Source organism: Salmo salar, chromosome ssa06 (assembly GCF_905237065.1).
Source record: "Salmo salar chromosome ssa06, Ssal_v3.1, whole genome shotgun sequence".
NCBI lineage: Eukaryota > Metazoa > Chordata > Actinopteri > Salmoniformes > Salmonidae > Salmo > Salmo salar.
This window is the reverse complement of record NC_059447.1, coordinates 85,935,085-85,954,316: the sequence shown is the minus strand read 5'-3', so window position 1 is coordinate 85,954,316 and position 19,232 is coordinate 85,935,085. Positions and strand designations below refer to the sequence as shown.

Below are 19,232 nucleotides of genomic sequence, written 5' to 3'. Positions count from 1 at the left end.
GATGTCCTCTAGGTGGGTGTCCCTAGTCACTGTCAGATTGCTGTCCTCTAGGTGGGTGTCCTGGTGGTCTGGTGCCCATCCCCCAAGCAGTTATACATAAAGGTTGTGTTAACAAAAGAGCATTCAGAGGATCTCTAATGATACTTTTCAATTGGGATTATTTCACTGATAAGATCAAAGGTACACAAGCAGCATACTATCACACAATACAGTAGCAAGGTCAACACCGATCCATTCACAATACAGTAGCAAGGTCAACACCGATCCATTCACAATACAGTAGCAAGGTCAACACTGACCCATTCACAATACAGTAGCAAGGTCAACACCGATCCATTCACAATACAGTAGCAAGGTCAACACCGACCCATTCACAATACAGTAGCAAGGTCAACACCGATCCATTCACAATACAGTAGCAAGGTCAACACCGATCCATTCACAATACAGTAGCGAGGTCAACACCGATCCATTCACAATACAGTAGCAAGGTCAACACCGATCCATTCACAATACAGTAGCGAGGTCAACACCGATCCATTCACAATACAGTAGCAAGGTCAACACCGACCCATTCACAATACAGTAGCAAGGTCAACACCGACCCATTCACAATACAGTAGCAAGGAAAACACTGATCCATTCACAATACAGTAGCGAGGTCCACACCGATCCATTCACAATACAGTAGCAAGGTCAACACCGACCCATTCACAATACAAGTCTTTCATCGCCAGACTTCCGGACGAACAAAGGCACATTAGCTTATGTAGGAAACATTTGACATGAAGAGGGACGTGATAGTGGAACAGTATACAGCGTTACTCATCCTCACAGATGGATCTATGACCACTAGTTACTGTGTTTTGAGCTAGCACACTTCCATTGCTATCCGTGCAGTACAGTAGCAGTAATGTGTGGTATATTCAATATGTACATCACGTTTTCCCAAACTCAGTTCTGCCCCGAGTGCACATTTACTTTTTTGTTGTTGTGGGTTTAATACCATATTGGCTACATTTGCTAAACATTTCTGCTGTACAAAAAGTAATTTTAGATAAAAGGGTCTGCTGCTGAATGTCCAAATACGTATATGTTCTCTATTCCACACCACATCATGTCATCTTGCTGTTAATGGCCGGGTTCTGTCCACACCAGTACAGTTTATCCTCCCCTCTCTTCTTCCTCCACTGACACATCAACAGCATCTTAAAGGTCTTCTGAAAAGTCTTATTACACAACGCATAACACATGGGGTTGATGGTGCTGTTGACATAACAGAGCCAGTAGCCCAGGTGCCAGAGAGACACAGGGATACAGTCAGAACAGAAGGTGGAGATGAGCACCATGATGTTGTACGGCGTCCATGTTAGGATGAAGGCCAGGAGGATGGCACTGAGGGTCTGGGCAGCCTTCTTCTCCTTGATGAGGACCATCCTCTTCCTCTTGGTGATCTGGCTCTTCAGGGAGGGGTCCATGGGCTTGGGGGTGGTGGTGGTGGTGGAGGATGATGGAGAGGAGTTCTGGTGGTGGTTCTGACCTATCTGGTCAGACTCAGAGGGACATGGAGGAGCTGTTTTAGTGTCTGTGTTGTTGGTGATTTTGTCATTCTGAGGAGGGCTGCTGGTATCCTTCAAGACCAATTTGAACTTGTAGGAGATTCCCTTCTTGCTGGGTTTTTTCGGCGGTGGAGTGGCGGTCTGGAAATACTCGCCTTCTTCGTTATCAACGTAATCGGCGGCCGTCTGTCCTTTCTCTGTCTGACTTTGAACTTGACCTTTGAATGTCCCCTGAGAGGTTGCCGCGGAAACAGGATGGTGAGTCTCCTCCTCCTCGGACGAGGTGTAGCTGTTAAAGGAGGTGATCTGGTCAGCATGGGCCCAGGCCAGCTCGTCCGACCGGGTCGTGGTCTTGGTGACGTTGCTCTGGTTGGACGAGGACCACGAGGCCTGGTTCCTCCTGTCCCCCCTGTCGTTACTGGAGCCAAAACAGGACTGTAACAGAACCGTTTTCTGTGGTTTATTAGCAGTCTCTGGGTGACCAGATGTGGTGAGGCCCTGCAGCTCAGCCAGGTCCTTGGTGCGTTTCTCTGTCTCCTTGTAGATTCTACTGTAGAGGAGGGTCATGATGGAGACAGGGATGTAGAACGCTGCGATGGCCGTGCCGAACGTGATCACCGGCTCGGAGAAGAACTGGATCTGGCACTGGTCTGCCGGGACCGTCCTCTCTCCCGCAAAGTACTGCCAGCACAGGATAGGCGGCGCCCAGAGGACAAACGACACCAACCACGCTAAGCCAATCATAATAGCCGCTCTCTTCGGCGTCCTCTTGGCTCTATAGGTCAGCGGCCTTGTGATGGAGAAGTATCTGTCGAAACTGATGACTAACAAGTTCATAACGGAGGCATTGCTGGCCACATAATCCAGGGCTAACCAGAGGTCACAAGCTAGGTTCCCTAAGGACCAATAGCCCATTAGGATGTATGAGGTGTATAAGTTCATGGATAGGGCTCCTATTATGAGGTCAGCGAAGGCTAAGCTGAGAAGATAGTAGTTGTTGACTGTCTTTAGTTGACTGTTGACCTTGAACGACAGCATCACCAGAACATTGCCTACGACTGTTATCAGGCTGACGATCGCCGATATGGTCGCTATGGTGATGACCTCCCATAGGTTGTGTGGGACAGGCTGAATGTCTGATGTGTTGCCATTAAATGTTGAGTTTTGGATCTGGAGGTCCTCAACGTCCATTTTGTTGGTTTAGTGGCTGTCTCACTATGTTACAGTGAGGAGATAGGTATGGAATTGTCCCTCTGTTGCTCCATTATGATTTACTGTGGGCTCCCCTGAAAGAAAAGAAAATACAAGGATAAGACACACTATCTACTGTACATGTCAGTGTATCTTTCAAAATCAGTTTAGGCTTTGTAATTTGTCATGTTTTCTGTTTGGTTTTAAGTCTTTAAACATTCATTTGTCGTTCATGTTTTTCATATCTTGGAGTCATTACATTTTGGAGTCATACAATTATTAATTATTGTCAGGCGGACCAATGACGCAGCCTGTCGAACGTTGCCTTTTTTCAGGGGACGATATTACATGTAACACCAACAGCTTTGTATTGGCGTTACACTCTAAACAGCACAACGTTCATTTGATACCGATGGAGGGAAAACCGAACAGGGGCCGTCAAACTAGCTGGAAGAGAGGTGGAGTTGGAGCTGGAGCGAGGGGTGGAGGTGGAGCTGGAGCTGGAGCGAGGGGTGGAGGGGGAGCTGGAGCGAGGGGTGGAGGGGGAGCTGGAGCTGGAACGAGGGGTGGAGGGGGAGCTGGCGGGGGAAGTGACAGCGGGACCTCGGGTGGTGAACACAGGGTCCGGGGAAGAGGACGATATGGAACTGGAAGGGGAAAAAGCGATCATTATCGAGGCCGTGGCCGCGGCTGTCAACCTACCCCATTTGGAAGGGTGAGGAGCTGATTCAAGTTCTGTATAGCACGTTCAAATAGCTGTTGTTGCAATAACGATAATCAGTTTATTAGCTAACTTAGTTAGCCTACATGTTAAATGCATGCGCATAGGTTATATCTTGGTAATCTGTATCTAGCAATGCCTCGTAAATTCACCAAAAGTATAATAAAGTATAAATTAGGCTATCAATGAGTATGGCTAAGCTATTCTTCATAGTACCAGTGAACTGAAGTGGAACATCGCCAAATGCATCAGTTTACTTAGGCCTAAATATGCAATAAAAGTATTGTCTATAGCTTATTTAATGAAACCCCTGGCTTGCTGTTGATGTCCTAGGTCAGGGCTCTCCAACCCTGTTCCTGGAGAGCTAGCTTCCTGTAGGTTTTCACTCCAACCAAAGTTGTAACTAACCTGATTCATGTTATCAACCAGCTAATTATAGAATCAGATGCACTAGATTAGGGTTGGAGTGAAACCTTCAGGAGGGTAGCTCTCCAGGAACAGGGTTGGAGTTAAAACCTACAGAATGGTATCTCTCCAGGAACAGGGTAGGAGTGAAAACCTACAGGATGGTAGCTCTCCAGGAACAGGGTAGGAGTGAAAACCTACAGGATGGTAGCTCTCCAGGAGCAGGTTAGGAGAGCCCTGTCCTAGGCAATATATCGCAAAGCATTATCCCCGCTAAACTTTTTGAAAATGGCAAGTTCACTTTCTCATCCGTAAACACAGTCAAGTGTAAATACGGTTCAGCAGCTCAAATCAGCAGGATGTGGGGCATTGTTATCAGGAAGGACGTCTACCGGGGATGGATCGCTAAAATAATGATTACGATCACACTTCATCAGTTTAAATATTACGTGGGAGACCTATACATTTGGCAGTCAAGCACCAGTTATCAGTGTACCCTGTTATCGTCTAGCCATGACGTAGACATATAGTCACGCCTACAATACAAATATCCAGGCTTCTGTCATAAAAAAAAAATGTTTAATTACACAGGGCAGTTTGGAAAAACTGATCCTGTGTGAATGGTCCTCTGGAATAACGCACATGCTTGGATAATAATTACAAAACCAACATCTCTAGTAATGCCTGTCTGAATAGGGCTATAACATGGCAAAGAATAGGCTTAAAGACAGTTTATGCTTGATCTGAAAATGTGGTCGGAGGTGCCATACGGATGGTGTGACGCAATCGCGGAGCCTCCGAAGGCATGCAGAGGACAGATTGAGCTGTGTACCACATTGCCAAGCGCCGCCCAAAATTTGTAACAGTGCGGAGGGCTCCGTATAGCTTCACATTGACATGATTGGTGGATGGTAGGCGGGGGCAGGAGGTCCAGTATAAACACAAACTCACATCCTTGACAACTTCCTTCACAACAGATCTGCTCAGCGACGCGCAAGAAGTGTAAATGCCTTGACTTCTGCAGAGGCCGTATCGCAGTTTATGCTGTACAGTCATTGCAGACATCGGATTGACCATGGAGAGCCTTTTTATCAGCAGAAAGTGCTGCATCATCCCATGGGATCCGTCAAGGCTGCACACAGCAGAAATATCACTGACATATTCTAGTTCCTTCACATCACCTTCTATATTCAAACAAAATAGGCCTTTTATTGGAAAATGGGCAGCGTCATGCTCATGTCAGTCCTCTAGAACGCAAATGTAGTCTTCCTAGTAGGACTGTGCTATAATGACTTGGTGTCTTCCTAGTAGGACTGTGCTATAATGACTTGGTGTCTTCCTAGTAGGACTGTGCTATAATGACTTGGTGTCTTCCTAGTAGGACTGTGCTATAATGACTTGGTGTCTTCCTAGTAGGACTGTGCTATAATGACTTGGAGTCGACTCCAGTCACAGGAGTCGACTCCAAAAATCCTGGAGTTCTGCACCACTAATTGGAAGTCAATCGTTGCACAATGTTCAACTCAAATCAGAGTTTATTGGTCATATACACAGTCACATATACACATACACGTTTTTTTCTTTTCTTTTTTACTGTTTTCTACATTGTAGAATAATAGTGAAGACATCAACACGATATGAAATAACACACATGAAATTGTGTAGTAACCAAAAAGTGTAAATCGAATCAAAATATGTTATATTTGAAATTTTTCAAAGTAGCCACCCTTTGCCTTGATGACAGCTTTGTACACTCTTGGCATTCTCTCAACCAGCTTCACGAGGAATGCTTTTCCAACAGTCTTGAAGGAGTTCCCACATATGCTGAGCACTTGTTGGCTGCTTTTCCTTCACTCTGCGGTCCAACTCATCCCAAACCATCTCAATTAAGTTGAGGTCGGGTGATTGTGGAGGCCAGGTCATCTGATGCAGCACTCCATCACTCTCCTTCTTGGTCAAATAGCCCTTACACAGCCTGGAGGTGTGTTGGGTCATTGTCCTGTTGAAAAACAAATGATAGTTCCACTAAGTGCAAACTAGATGGGATAGTGTATCGCTGCAGAATGCTGTGGTAGCCATGCTGGTTAGGTGTGCCTTGAATTCTAAATAAATCACTGACAGTGTCACCAGTAAAGAAGAAGAGACTTGCTTGGGCCATACTGACCAGTGGGCACCAGTCTCTAAGGTGCAGGGTAGAGTGCCAGGTGGTAGCCGGCTAGAACAGTCACTGAGGCTAGTGGTGACTGTTTAACCTTCTGATGGCCTGGAGATAGAAGCTGTTTTTCAGTCTCTCCGTCTCAGCTTTGAGGCACCTGTACTGTCTCAACCTTTTAGAATCTAGATGGTAGTGGGGTGAACAGGCCTTGGCTCTGGTGGCTGAGGTCCTTGATGATCTTGGCCTTCCTGTGACACCGGGTGCTGTAGATATCCTGGAAAGTAGGCAGTTTGCCTGGTGTTGTGGTCAATGTTGTTGGTGTTGCTATGCACAGTGCCTCGCATGCCAAACGGCCAGTGACTGAGTGCTACTTCTCACCTCGGCAGGGATGTAAACATGTTGATTTATTTATTTTGGGATCAACACATTTAATCAATGTCAATGCCCTGATTCAACATCATTTTCACACATGGAAAAAGTTGGCGATGGCCTCCCAACTGTAAACGTGAGAGAACTCAACAACAGTACTACAGATGTGCACCTGTGTCAATGCCTTTTGTCATTCATTTCCATGTGTTGTGTTCCTTTAGATTTCTTTGTAATCGATGTTTTTCTCTGTCCTACTGACTCTTCTGTTGATACTGCAGGGCCAGGATGAAGGGAACAGGATGGATGAGGATGAGGATGAGGGGATGGAGGTTTTCACCAAGAGGAAATTGGAGTCTAACTGGGATCGGTACAAGGAGTCAGAGAAGGAGGAGCCTAGTGATGACACGCCCACACAGAGAGGGACGGACTACCAGGTCCTCCTCGAATCAGCAGGTAAGGAATACATGACGGTTTCCTTGGAAGTGGCCTAGCCAGTGTGGTTCGGACAACATATTCAGCTCTGTCCAGAATATTCTTGCTTGTGTTGCTGGTCTTTGACGAACAGCGATGTCAGTCTGCCTGTCAGTTAGGTTAGTCTTACAACATGTGACAGTTTCAGAGGACGTGTCTCTGTCTGTCTTTATGTTGCCCATGCAGAACAGAATAAACGTGGCAGACACTTAGCTAGACATTGTGTTGCGAAGGCAGACAGAGGAATATCATATTGCTCAGTGACAGCACTAGATTCACTCATGCTTGGAGAATGAGGCAGGCCTACTACTTAACATTGGTCATTGCTCTCCAATTGTAAATACTGTGAATATCTAGAGAAGCAGTCTTTTACTGACACAGCATAGCCTAGATATTCTAGCCTAGATATTCTAGCCTAGATATTCTAACCTAATTCAACTCCCTGAGATAGCAGAAGTAGCACAAGGCTGGGGCATAACATTAAATATGTATCTATTTATTTTGGGTTGAAAAAGTGTGTATATATAATCTGTTGGCATATTCAAGAAAGGGCTAAAGAAAATAACTTACTGCCTCTTTTAAAGTGACATCATTTGCACTTTTCACTCAGACAAAACCCTAATACACCCTTTAATCCGTACATCCTCTCCACAGGATGATTGATATTAATGAGGTTTATCTGTTTCTGAGGAGTAACGATGTGTAGAATTGCAGGAAATTTGCTTTAAAACAATTTATTTTCTCATCCCCATGAAAAAATCTGTAGAATAGCAGGAAACTAGCTTGAAAACAGTACAAATTTGTCATCCTCCCATGGCAAAATGTGTAGAATTGCAGGAAATTTCTCTGCGGACCAAAAGGACGGCCTTTAACATTTTCGATTAGAGATTTTACTCTCCCTCTCTCTTTCTGCCTTTTCCCCCCTCTCTCCCTGCCCTCCCTCTGCTGCTCTCCCCCTCTCCCTGCCCTCCCTCTGCTGCTCTCCCCTACTCTCCCCCCTCTCTCCCTTCTCTCCCTGCCCTCCCTCTGCTGCTCTCCCCTACTCTCCCCCCTCTCTCCCTGCTCTCCCTACCCTCCCTCTGCTGCTCTCCCCCTCTCCCTGCCCTCCCTCTGCTGCTCTCCCCCTCTCCCTGCCCTCCCTCTGCTGCTCTCCCTGCCCTCCCTCTGCTGCTCTCCCCTACTCTCCCCCCTCTCTCCCTGCCCTCCCTGCCCTCCCTCTGCTGCTCTCCCCCCTCTCCCTGCCCTCCCTCTGCTGCTCTCCCCTACTCTCCCCCCTCTCTCCCTGCTCTCCCTGCCCTCCCTCTGCTGCTCTCCCCCTCTCCCTGCCCTCCCTCTGCTGCTCTCCCCCTCTCCCTGCCCTCCCTCTGCTGCTCTCCCCTACTCTCCCCCCTCTCTCCCTGCTCTCCCTACCCTCCCTCTGCTGCTCTCCCCCTCTCCCTGCCCTCCCTCTGCTGCTCTCCCCCTCTCCCTGCCCTCCCTCTGCTGCTCTCCCCTACTCTCCCCCCTCTCTCCCTGCTCTCCCTACCCTCCCTCTGCTGCTCTCCCCTACTCCCCCCTCTCTCCCTGCCCTCCCTCTGCTGCTCTCCCCTTCTCTCTCCCTGCCCTCCCCCTGCCTCTCCCTCTTCCACTCTCCCCTTTCTCTCCCTCTTCCACTCTCCCCTTTCTCTCCCTCTGCCGCTCTCCCCTTCTCTTCCTACCCTCCCTCTTTCTCCCTCTCAGTGTAACAGATGTCAGAGGGTTACTGTGGTGATGTTGGCCTGGTGGCCCCACTCTCCTCTCTGAGGGTACCTGGGGTGATGTGTGTGATGTGGAGAGAGAGAGGACCAGTCCACTACCAGATTAGTCTTGGTAAAGGAGAGAGAGAGAGGACCAGTCCACTACCAGATTAGTCTAGGTAAAGGAGAGAGAGAGAGGACCAGTCCACTACCAGATTAGTCTAGGTAAAGGAGAGAGAGAGAGGACCAGTCCACTACCAGATTAGTCTAGGTAAAGGAGAGAGAGAGGACCAGTCCACTACCAGATTAGTCTAGATAAAGGAGAGAGAGAGAGAGGACCAGTCCACTACCAGATTAGTCTAGGTAAAGGAGAGAGAGAGAGGACCAGTCCACTACCAGATTAGTCTAGGTAAAGGAGAGAGAGAGAGGACCAGTCCACTACCAGATTAGTCTAGGTAAAGGAGAGAGAGAGAGGACCAGTCCACTACCAGATTAGTCTAGGTAAAGGAGAGAGAGAGAGGACCAGTCCACTACCAGATTAGTCTAGGTAAAGGAGAGCGAGACAGGACCAGTCCACTACCAGATTAGTCTAGGTAAAGGAGAGAGAGAGAGGACCAGTCCACTACCAGATTAGTCTAGGTAAAGGAGAGAGAGAGGACCAGTCCACTACCAGATTAGTCTAGGTAAAGGAGAGAGAGAGAGGACCAGTCCACTACCAGATTAGTCTAGGTAAAGGAGAGAGAGAGGACCAGTCCACTACCAGATTAGTCTAGGTAAAGGAGAGAGAGAGAGGACCAGTCCACTACCAGATTAGTCTAGGTAAAGGAGAGAGAGAGGACCAGTCCACTACCAGATTAGTCTAGGTAAAGGAGAGAGAGAGAGGACCAGTCCACTACCAGATTAGTCTAGGTAAAGGAGAGAGAGAGAGAGGACCAGTCCACTACCAGATTAGTCTAGGTAAAGGAGAGAGAGAGGACCAGTCCACTACCAGATTAGTCTAGGTAAAGGAGAGAGAGAGAGGACCAGTCCACTACCAGATTAGTCTAGGTAAAGGAGAGAGAGAGGACCAGTCCACTACCAGATTAGTCTAGGTAAAGGAGAGAGAGGGAGGACCAGTCCACTACCAGATTAGTCTAGGTAAAGGAGAGAGAGAGGACCAGTCCACTACCAGATTAGTCTAGGTAAAGGAGAGAGAGAGAGGACCAGTCCACTACCAGATTCGTCTAGGTAAAGGAGAGAGAGAGAGGACCAGTCCACTACCAGATTAGTCTAGGTAAAGGAGAGAGAGAGAGAGGACCAGTCCACTACCAGATTAGTCTAGGTAAAGGAGAGAGAGAGAGGACCAGTCCACTACCAGATTAGTCTAGGTAAAGGAGAGAGAGAGGACCAGTCCACTACCAGATTAGTCTAGGTAAAGGAGAGAGAGAGAGGACCAGTCCACTACCAGATTAGTCTAGGTAAAGGAGAGAGAGAGGACCAGTCCACTACCAGATTAGTCTAGGTAAAGGAGAGAGAGAGGACCAGTCCACTACCAGATTAGTCTAGGTAAAGGAGAGAGAGAGAGGACCAGTCCACTACCAGATTAGTCTAGGTAAAGGAGAGAGAGAGAGAGGACCAGTCCACTACCAGATTAGTCTAGGTAAAGGAGAGAGAGGGAGGACCAGTCCACTACCAGATTAGTCTAGGTAAAGGAGAGAGAGAGGACCAGTCCACTACCAGATTAGTCTAGGTAAAGGAGAGAGAGAGGACCAGTCCACTACCAGATTAGTCTAGGTAAAGGAGAGCGAGACAGGACCAGTCCACTACCAGATTAGTCTAGGTAAAGGAGAGAGAGAGAGGACCAGTCCACTACCAGATTAGTCTAGGTAAAGGAGAGAGAGAGAGAGGACCAGTCCACTACCAGATTAGTCTAGGTAAAGGAGAGAGAGACAGGACCAGTCCACTACCAGATTAGTCTAGGTAAAGGAGAGAGAGAGGACCAGTCCACTACCAGATTAGTCTAGGTAAAGGAGAGAGAGAGGACCAGTCCACTACCAGATTAGTCTAGGTAAAGGAGAGAGAGAGAGGACCAGTCCACTACCAGATTAGTCTAGGTAAAGGAGAGAGAGAGGACCAGTCCACTACCAGATTAGTCTAGGTAAAGGAGAGAGAGAGGACCAGTCCACTACCAGATTAGTCTAGGTAAAGGAGAGAGAGAGGACCAGTCCACTACCAGATTAGTCTAGGTAAAGGAGAGAGAGGGAGGACCAGTCCACTGCTCTCCAGAGGACTGTTAATTGAACGTGGGCTGAAATGTGTTTACGATGTTTTTTTCTGGGCACAGAACGAGCCACCTCCCGTTTTCTCTCTCTCTTTCTCCTGTCGCAGTGCTATTTGTTTGTCGTGCTGTAGCCTGACCTAACTGTTGTGTTGAATTATTCTCTAGTGTTTGTCTGGAGAACAGGACACACTGTCTTGGAACAGAGCAGATCACTTTCCTTCAACTCTCATTATAGACTATGTTTACAGCCAACTTTTTACTATGTTCAGTATGTAGATTATACCCCGAGTGAGCAAAACATCAGGAACTCCACCTTTTGAACCTCAGAACAACTCTACAAGGTGTGGAAAGAGTTCCACAGGGATGCTGGCCCATGTTAATTCCAATGCTTCCCACAGTTGTGTCAAGTTGGCTGGATGTCCTTTGGGTGGTGGACCATTCTTGATACACACGGGAAACTGTTGAGTGTGAAAAACCCAGCAGTGTTGCAGTTCTTGACACAAACCGGTGCACCTGGCACCTACTACCATACCCTGTTCAAAGGCACTTCAATATTTTGTCTTCCCCATTCACCCTCTGAATGGCACAATTACACAATCCATGTCTTAAAATTCCTTCTTTAACCTGTCTCATCCCCAATCTACACTGATTGAAGTGGATTTAACCAGTGACACGGGATCATAAGTAATGTTAACACTTATATTAATACATTGATCAAAACTAGAAACACAACATGTAAAGCATTGGTCCCATGTTTCATGAGCTGAAATAAAAGATCCCAGAAATGTTCCATACGCACAAAAAGCTTATTTCTCTCAAATGTTGTGGACACATTTGTTTACATCCCTGTTAGTGAGAATTTCTCCTTTGCCAAGATAATCCATCCACCTGACAGGTGTGGCATATCAAGAAGCTGATTAAACAGCATGATCGTTACAAAGGTGCACCTTGTGCTGTGGCCAATAAAAGGCCACAAAAATGTGCAGTTATGTCGCACAACACAATGCAACAGATGTCTCAAGTTTTTGGAGGGAGCGTCCACCAGTGCAGGAATGTCCACCAGAGCTGTTGCCAGAGAATTTAATGTTAATTTCTCTACCATAAGCTGCCTTCAATGTTATTTTTGAGAATTTGGCCGTATGTCCAACCGGCCTCACAACCGCAGACCACGTGTAACCACGCCAGGCCAGGACCTCCACATCCGGCTTCTTTACCTGAGGGAACGTCTGAGACCAGCTAATGAAACTGGTTTTGCACAACCAAAGAATTTCTGCACAAACTGTCAGAAACTGTACACAATTCCTGGAAGCTGAATAGTGTCCCAGTTCTTCCATGGCCTGCCTACTCACCAGACAGGTCACCCACTGAGCATGTTTGGAACACTCTGGATCGACGTGTTCCAGTTCCTGCCAATGTCCCGTAACTTCTCAGTCATTGAAGGAGTGGATCAACTTTCCACAGGCTACAACCAACAGACTGATCAACTCTATGCGAAGGACAGGTCACGCTGCATGAGCCAAAAGGTGGTCACACCGGATATCGACTGGTTTTCTGACTCACGCGCCTTTTTTTTTTTTAAGGTATCTGCGTTTGTATTTTTGTTCAGTGTAGTTTTGGATACATATTTCTTCCTTCTGTAAGTTTAAGAAACCTTTCCTTGTGCCTTGAAATTCTGTTACCAAAAACCCACATTTTTTAAATGTATATTTATACTTTAATGAGGGAGGATAATGAAAGTTCACGGAAGTAACAACTTAAAGGTAGACCTATCAATTATTTAGTGTTTTTACTGATATCAAATCGGTATTGGAATATCTGCAAATGAATTGGCAACAATGGGAAATAATTTTAGCCACAAACAACAGTTGGGCACACAACTGCAGGGTAGCCTAGTGGGTAGAGCTTTGGACTAGTAACCGAAAGGTTGCAAGTTTGAATCCCCGAGCTGACAAAGTAAAAATCTGTGGTTCTGCCCCTGAACAAGGCAGTTAACCCACTGTTCCTAGGCCATCATTGAAAATAAGAATTTGTTCTTAACTGACTTGCCAAGTTAAATAAAGGTTAAAAAAAAAAAAAGTTTGGACAGCACAGTAAAGAGTGTATTACGTTAGTGTGCTCTACTTTGTACAGTATTGAACTGTACTCTACAGTAATGTACTGAACTCTACTGTACTAAACTCTGTGCTGTACTGTACTTTACTAAACTCTACTGTACTGTACTCTACTAAACTACTGTATTGTACTCTACTGTACTCTACTAAAATCTACTCTACTGTACTCTACTCTACTGTACTCTACTAAAATCTACTGTACTCTACTGTGCTGTGCTGTACTCTACTAATCTCTACTAAACTCTACTGTGCTGTACTGTACTCTACTAAACTCTACTGTGCTGTACTGTACTCGACTAAACTGTACTGTACTCAACTGTGCTCTACTAAACTCTACTGTACTAAACTCTACTCTACTGTACTGTACTCTACTGTACTCTACTCTACTGTACTCTACTAAGCTCTTCTCTACTGTACTCTAGTAAACTGTACTCTACTAAGCTCTTCTATACTGAACTCTACTCTACTGTACTTTACTAAACTCTACTGTGCTGTACTGTACTCGACTAAACTCTACTAAGCTCTACTCGACTAAACTCTACTGTACTGTACTCTATTGTGCTGTACTCTACTAAACTCTACTCTACTGTACTCTATTGTGCTGTACTCTACTAAACTCTACTGTACTGTACTGTACTCTGCTGTTCTGTGCTCTACTAAACTCTACTGTGCTGTGCTCTACTCTGCTGTGCTCTACTCTACTGTGCTCTACTCTACTGTGCTCTACTGTACTCTACTCTACTGTACTCTGCTGTGCTTTGTGCTCTACTGTACTCTACTAAGCTCTACTGTACTCTACTGTACTCTACTAAACTCTACTGTGCTGTACTGTACTCTGCTGTGCTGTACTGTGCTGTATTCTGTGCTCTACTCTACTGTACTCTACTGTACTCTGCTGTGCTCTACTGTACTCTACTAAACTCTACTGTACTCTACTAAGCTCTTCTATACTGTACTCTACTGTGCTGTACTTTACTAAACTCTACTCTACTCTAAACTCTACTGTACTCGACTGTACTTTACTAAAGTCTACTGTGCTGTACAGTACTCGACTAAACTCTACTAAGCTCTACTAAACTCTACTGTTCTGTACTCTACTAAGCTCTTCTCTACTGTACTCTAGTAAACTGTACTCTACTGTACACTACTGTGCTGTACTGTACTCTACTGTGCTGTACTTTACTAAACTCTACTCTACTATACTCTACTAAACTCTACTGTGCTGTACTGTACTCAACTAAACTCTACTAAGCTCTACTGTACTCTACTAAAATCTACTGTGCTGTACTGTACTCTACTGGGCTGTACTCTACTAAACGCTACTGTGCTGTACTGTACTGTACTCTGCTGTTCTGTGCTCTACTAAACTCTACTGTACTGTGCTGTACTGTACTCTACTGTGCTGTACTCTGTGCTCTACTAAACTCTACTCTACTGTGCTCTACTGTATTGTACTGTGCTCTACTGTACTCTACTAAACTCTTCTGTGCTCTACTGTACTCTACTAAACTCTACTGTACTCTACTAAACTCTACTGTACTCGACTAAACTCTACTGTACTCTACTAAACTCTACTGTACTGTACTCTGCTGTTCTGTGCTCTACTAAACTCTACTGTGCTGTGCTGTACTCTGTGCTGTACTCTGTGCTCTACTGTACTCTACTGTACTCTACTAAGCTCTACTGTACTCTACTGGACTCTACTAAACTCTACTGTTCTGTACTCTACTAAGCTCTTCTCTACTGTACTCTAGTAAACTGTACTCTACTGTACACTACTGTGCTGTACTGTACTCTACTGTGCTGTACTTTACTAAACTCTACTCTACTAAACTCTACTGTGCTGTGCTGTACTCAACTAAACTCTACTAAGCTCTACTGTACTCTACTAAAATCTACTGTGCTGTACTGTACTCTACTGTGCTGTACTCTACTAAACGCTACTGTGCTGTACTGTACTGTACTCTGCTGTTCTGTGCTCTACTAAACTCTACTGTGCTGTACTGTACTCTGCTGTGCTGTACTGTGCTGTACTCTGTGCTCTACTAAACTCTACTCTACTGTGCTCTACTGTATTGTACTGTGCTCTACTGTACTCTACTAAACTCTTCTGTGCTCTACTGTACTCTACTAAACTCTACTGTACTCTACTAAACTCTACTGTACTCTACTAAACTCTACTGTACTCTACTAAACTGTACTCTACTGTACTCTACAAAACTCTACTGTATTGTGATGTCCAAACTTGTGAATCATAGACGTCTATGATTGGTTCAGATTTGGTCCGGACCAACCAAATTTCGTATTGTCTCGGCGTAGAGCTCATTAAAATAATATCCACTGTGTAAAACAATACCCAAATATGCTAAGGAGGATATTGCATATTTCTACCTTTTTGTGTAGAAATATGGGATACATCACCATGAAGAGAATGACATTTATATCCATAATTCTGCGTTTCTGTTTAGTACAGATCAGGGACCCAAGATGAAATTCCGTTACCACTACTCTGTTACCAGGTGTAAAGCCACTTCACTTACTGTAGTTCAATAACCAAAACAGATTTTTCTCAAAGTCACTGTGCCATGTCATAGCTGACAGCCCGTTCTTTCTGCAGACATCGTTGAATGTTGATTCGGAACAGATATTTAAGAATTTTTGGAAAACGTGGACATAGAAACTGAGAATTTACAAAAATTCTGTGACCAAATTTTGCATTTGCACAGTTTTTCCAGTATATGTGTTTTTTTTTTATATATAAAAAGTTCAGTGTAAATAGTTAAAAGTAGTCAAAGGTTTTTGTTTAGCGTACATTTTACCGTGGAATTGCCCTGTGACTTTTCTCTAATCAGCAAGCATCAAAGAGCGCAGGCAGCCTGGCATGAGGACAAGAGGCAGAACTTCACAGAGGACAATCAACCAATGTCATGTCTATTTCACTACAATCACCACTTTCTAGGGAGAGTGAGACAAAGAAGGAGAAAGAGAGAGCGAGAAACAGGGAGAAAAAGAAGGGGAGAGGGAGAGACACACACACACGCTTACACACACACACACACACACACACACACACACACACACACACACACACACACACACACACACCTGCATCTCGTCCAGTGATTTGTTCTGACTTTGGACTCCTTGACCTGCTGCAATAATAATACATTTATTTATGCTTTACACTATATATACAAAAATATCTTGAATGTGGACACCCCTTCAAATTAGTGGATTTGGCTATTTCAGCCACACCCATTACTGAGAACACTGCCATGCAATCTCCATAGACAAAAAATGGCAGTAGAAGAGCTCAGTGACTTTCAACGTGGCACCGTCACAGGATGCCACCTTTCCAACAAGTCAGTTTGTCAAATGTCTGCCCTGCTAGAGCTGCCTGATCAACTGTAAGTGCTGTTATTGTGAAGTGGAAACGTCTAGGAGCAACAACGGCTCATCTGTGAAGTTGTAGACCACACACACTCACAGAACGGGACCGCCCAGTGCTGATGCGCGTAGCGGGATTTTTTTGTTGTTGTCTATCTTCATTTGCAACACTCATTACCAAGTTCCAAACTGCCTCTGGAAGCAACATCAGCACAAGAACTGTTCGTCTGGAGCTTCATGAAATGGGTTTCCATGGTCGAGCAGCTGCACACGTCCCTAAGATCACCATGCGCAATGCCAAGCGTTGGCTGGAGTGGTGTAAAGCTTGCTGCCAGTGGACTTCTTCCATTGGTGTGGAAGAACTTGACTGTCCTGCACAGAGCCCTGACCTCAACCCAATCGAACACCTTTGGGATGAATTGAAACGCCGATTGAGAGCCAGCCCAAATCGGCCAACATCAGTGCACCGACCTCACTCATGCTCTTGTGGCTGAATGGAAGCAAGTCCCTGCAGCAATGTTCCTACATCTAGTGGAAAGCCTTCGCAGAAGAGTGGAGGATTTTATAGCAGCAAAGGAGGGACCAACTCCATATTAATACCCATGATTTTGAAATGAGATGTTTGACAAGCAGGCGTCCACATACTTTTGGTCATGTAGTGTAGCTAAGGACACTAAGGGCTTTATTCAATCCATATGGTGGTAGTTCCGCATTACAGCGGGATTGAAAAGTAAAGGCAATGTTCTGCTGTCAGCGAAGACTGCATTCAAGGTAAACACTGCATATGTCTGCAGAATGGGAAATGACCTTTTACATTTCAGCCCTTTATAGAGTAAGAATAAAATAGCTAATGCAAACATGACAAAAAGAATTGACATTACAACAAAGCCGCGTGACATATTGCATGATCAATTATACAAGGAGAAAAATCAACAACAGCAAGGTTTCAGTCCCAACCGACAGCTTTGTGTTTGGTCTTCTTTTTAGTGTTGTGGTTACGAGCTCTTGGTTACACTTCAACAGCACCGTGTGGAGAGCAGATAGATTTACCACATCCAGGTATACATGTGTTTACCAGACCTGTGAGCCACTGTGGCCCCTCACAATGATTTCAGATTTTGTTTGTGCCCCCCCACCCCTCTTCAAGGTTTCCCATCCCAGCTCTCCACTACACAATGAACTGTAAACTGTGAGTCTAACGATGAGTCTCCAACTGCCTCTTGTGGCTTCGGTCCCTATGGTTTCAAAGATGGTTCCTCTTTAGAAACTCCTCTCTGTGAACCTTTCTCAGACGTTGAGTCAGGTTACGTGTCGATCAGTCCAGAATGCGTACTCACAACAGGCTTGTAGAATGTTGGCTGCACATAGTTTCTTGAGTTTTTCGAGCGGATCAAACTGTTTCTCCAACTGTCACATTTTAAATGAATACAGGATGCTCATGCGAAGCCGCATTGGTTGGGTATTTTGGGGAGGTGTGTCCCCCGCGGTCAGTAGGTCAGAATGGGACCCTAGTCTATCCCGTCTCGGTGTATGTGAACTCTCAATTCGCTTTAGGCTCTTAGCATTTGGGAGCTTAATGAGGCATAATCTGCATACAGGACAGGAGGGTATATCCATACAATTATATTTATGTCTCTTTATAGTTCTATAGGTAGCCTATAGCTTACTTTAGGAGAAAAAAATCATGAACAGGTGTCAAACTACTGTAGCCTAGCCTATTTGTTTTCCTCTGAAAGAAACTAACAGTAAGTTCTGCAATATTGTCATCAAATATTTGTCAGAATTATACGCCAAGCTAGGTCATCTTGTGATCTAATTCAGCATAAGCTCATCAAATATTGACTAATTCCCCTGATATAGGTATTTTATTATACCAGAGCAATTTAACTGTTTAAATCAAACACGAGCAGTAGGCATACTATAGTTAAGCACTTGTTCAGTGATTTTTAATTTCCTGAGTCATTAAAAGATGTGAAAGACAGGCTACTCACAGCTGATATGTCATCTCCCAGATATGTCATCTCCCAGATATGTCTCTGCAGAACCAGAAAGTCTTCCACACAGTCACGCTCCTCTTCAATATGATTTTAGCTAATCCTTTACCTCTCCTCCAGGTGAGCTTTCTCTCTCTCTCCTTTCTCTCTCTCTCTTTCTCCAATCTTCTCCCTCTCTTTACCCTTCCTCTCCCTCTCCTTTTCAATACCTAGCTCTTTCTCTAAATCTTCCTTCTCACTCGCTCTTTCCCATGCTCCACTCCACCAGGTCAGAATAACCCTAGCAGAAAGGCTAGGTAAAGGTATTTGCTCTCACCTCAGAGTGTTCAGTGTCTCCACTAGTCCAGAGCAGCATGACCTGTTTACAGTAGCTCCAGTCTGTAAGTGACAGACAGCCTCTCTGAGCCAGGCTGATTGGAGGCTGAGCAGTTCTCTTCCCTAGTGGCCAGTAGAATAACTTCCCCAGTTGTAGCTGTGACCTTTACAGCAGAGAGAAAGGAGGAGATGTTGAAATCTCGTATGTCATCTGTAGATCTCTTTTTACAATAGAGAGGGACTAAGGATGATGTCTTCTCTGTAGATCTCTTTTTACAATAGAGAGGGACTAAGGATGTCTTCTCTGTAGATCTCTTTTTACAATAGAGAGGGACTAAGGATGATGTCTTCTCTGTAGATCTCTTTTTACAATAGAGAGGGACTAAGGATGATGTCTTCTCTGTAGATCTCTTTTTACAATAGAGAGGGACTAAAGATGATGTCTTCTCTGTAGATCTCTTTTTACAATAGAGAGGGACTAAAGATGATGTCTTCTCTGTAGATCTCTTTTTACAATAGAGAGGGACTAAGGATGATGTCTTCTCTGTAGATCTCTTTTTACAATAGAGAGGGACTAAG

General features: G+C 45.1%; 2 protein-coding genes across 3 annotated transcripts in view; one reads left to right on the top strand and one right to left on the bottom strand.

Moving 5' to 3' along the window:
- Positions 1-135: 135 nt before the first annotated feature.
- On the bottom strand, positions 136-19,072 carry LOC106608254 (muscarinic acetylcholine receptor M5). Its single transcript, XM_014206104.2, has 2 exons — positions 18,336-19,072; positions 136-2,845 (listed from the first exon to the last, which is right to left on the bottom strand). The coding sequence occupies exon 2, from the start codon at positions 2,748-2,750 to the stop codon at positions 1,116-1,118; it is 1,635 nt and encodes a 544-aa protein (XP_014061579.1). The 5' UTR covers positions 2,751-2,845; positions 18,336-19,072; the 3' UTR covers positions 136-1,115.
- The window catches only part of aven (apoptosis, caspase activation inhibitor), a 72,856-nt gene continuing 56,728 nt past the window's right edge, over positions 3,105-19,232 (top strand). The window contains exons 1-2 of one of the 2 annotated variants that reach the window (XM_045721106.1): positions 3,105-3,465; positions 6,679-6,853. In XM_045721106.1, the coding sequence (XP_045577062.1) occupies positions 3,163-3,465; positions 6,679-6,853 (478 nt within the window). In that variant the 5' untranslated portion in view covers positions 3,105-3,162. The remainder of the gene's footprint in view (positions 3,466-6,678; positions 6,854-19,232) is intronic. The other variant, XM_014206091.2, reaches the window with a different exon arrangement.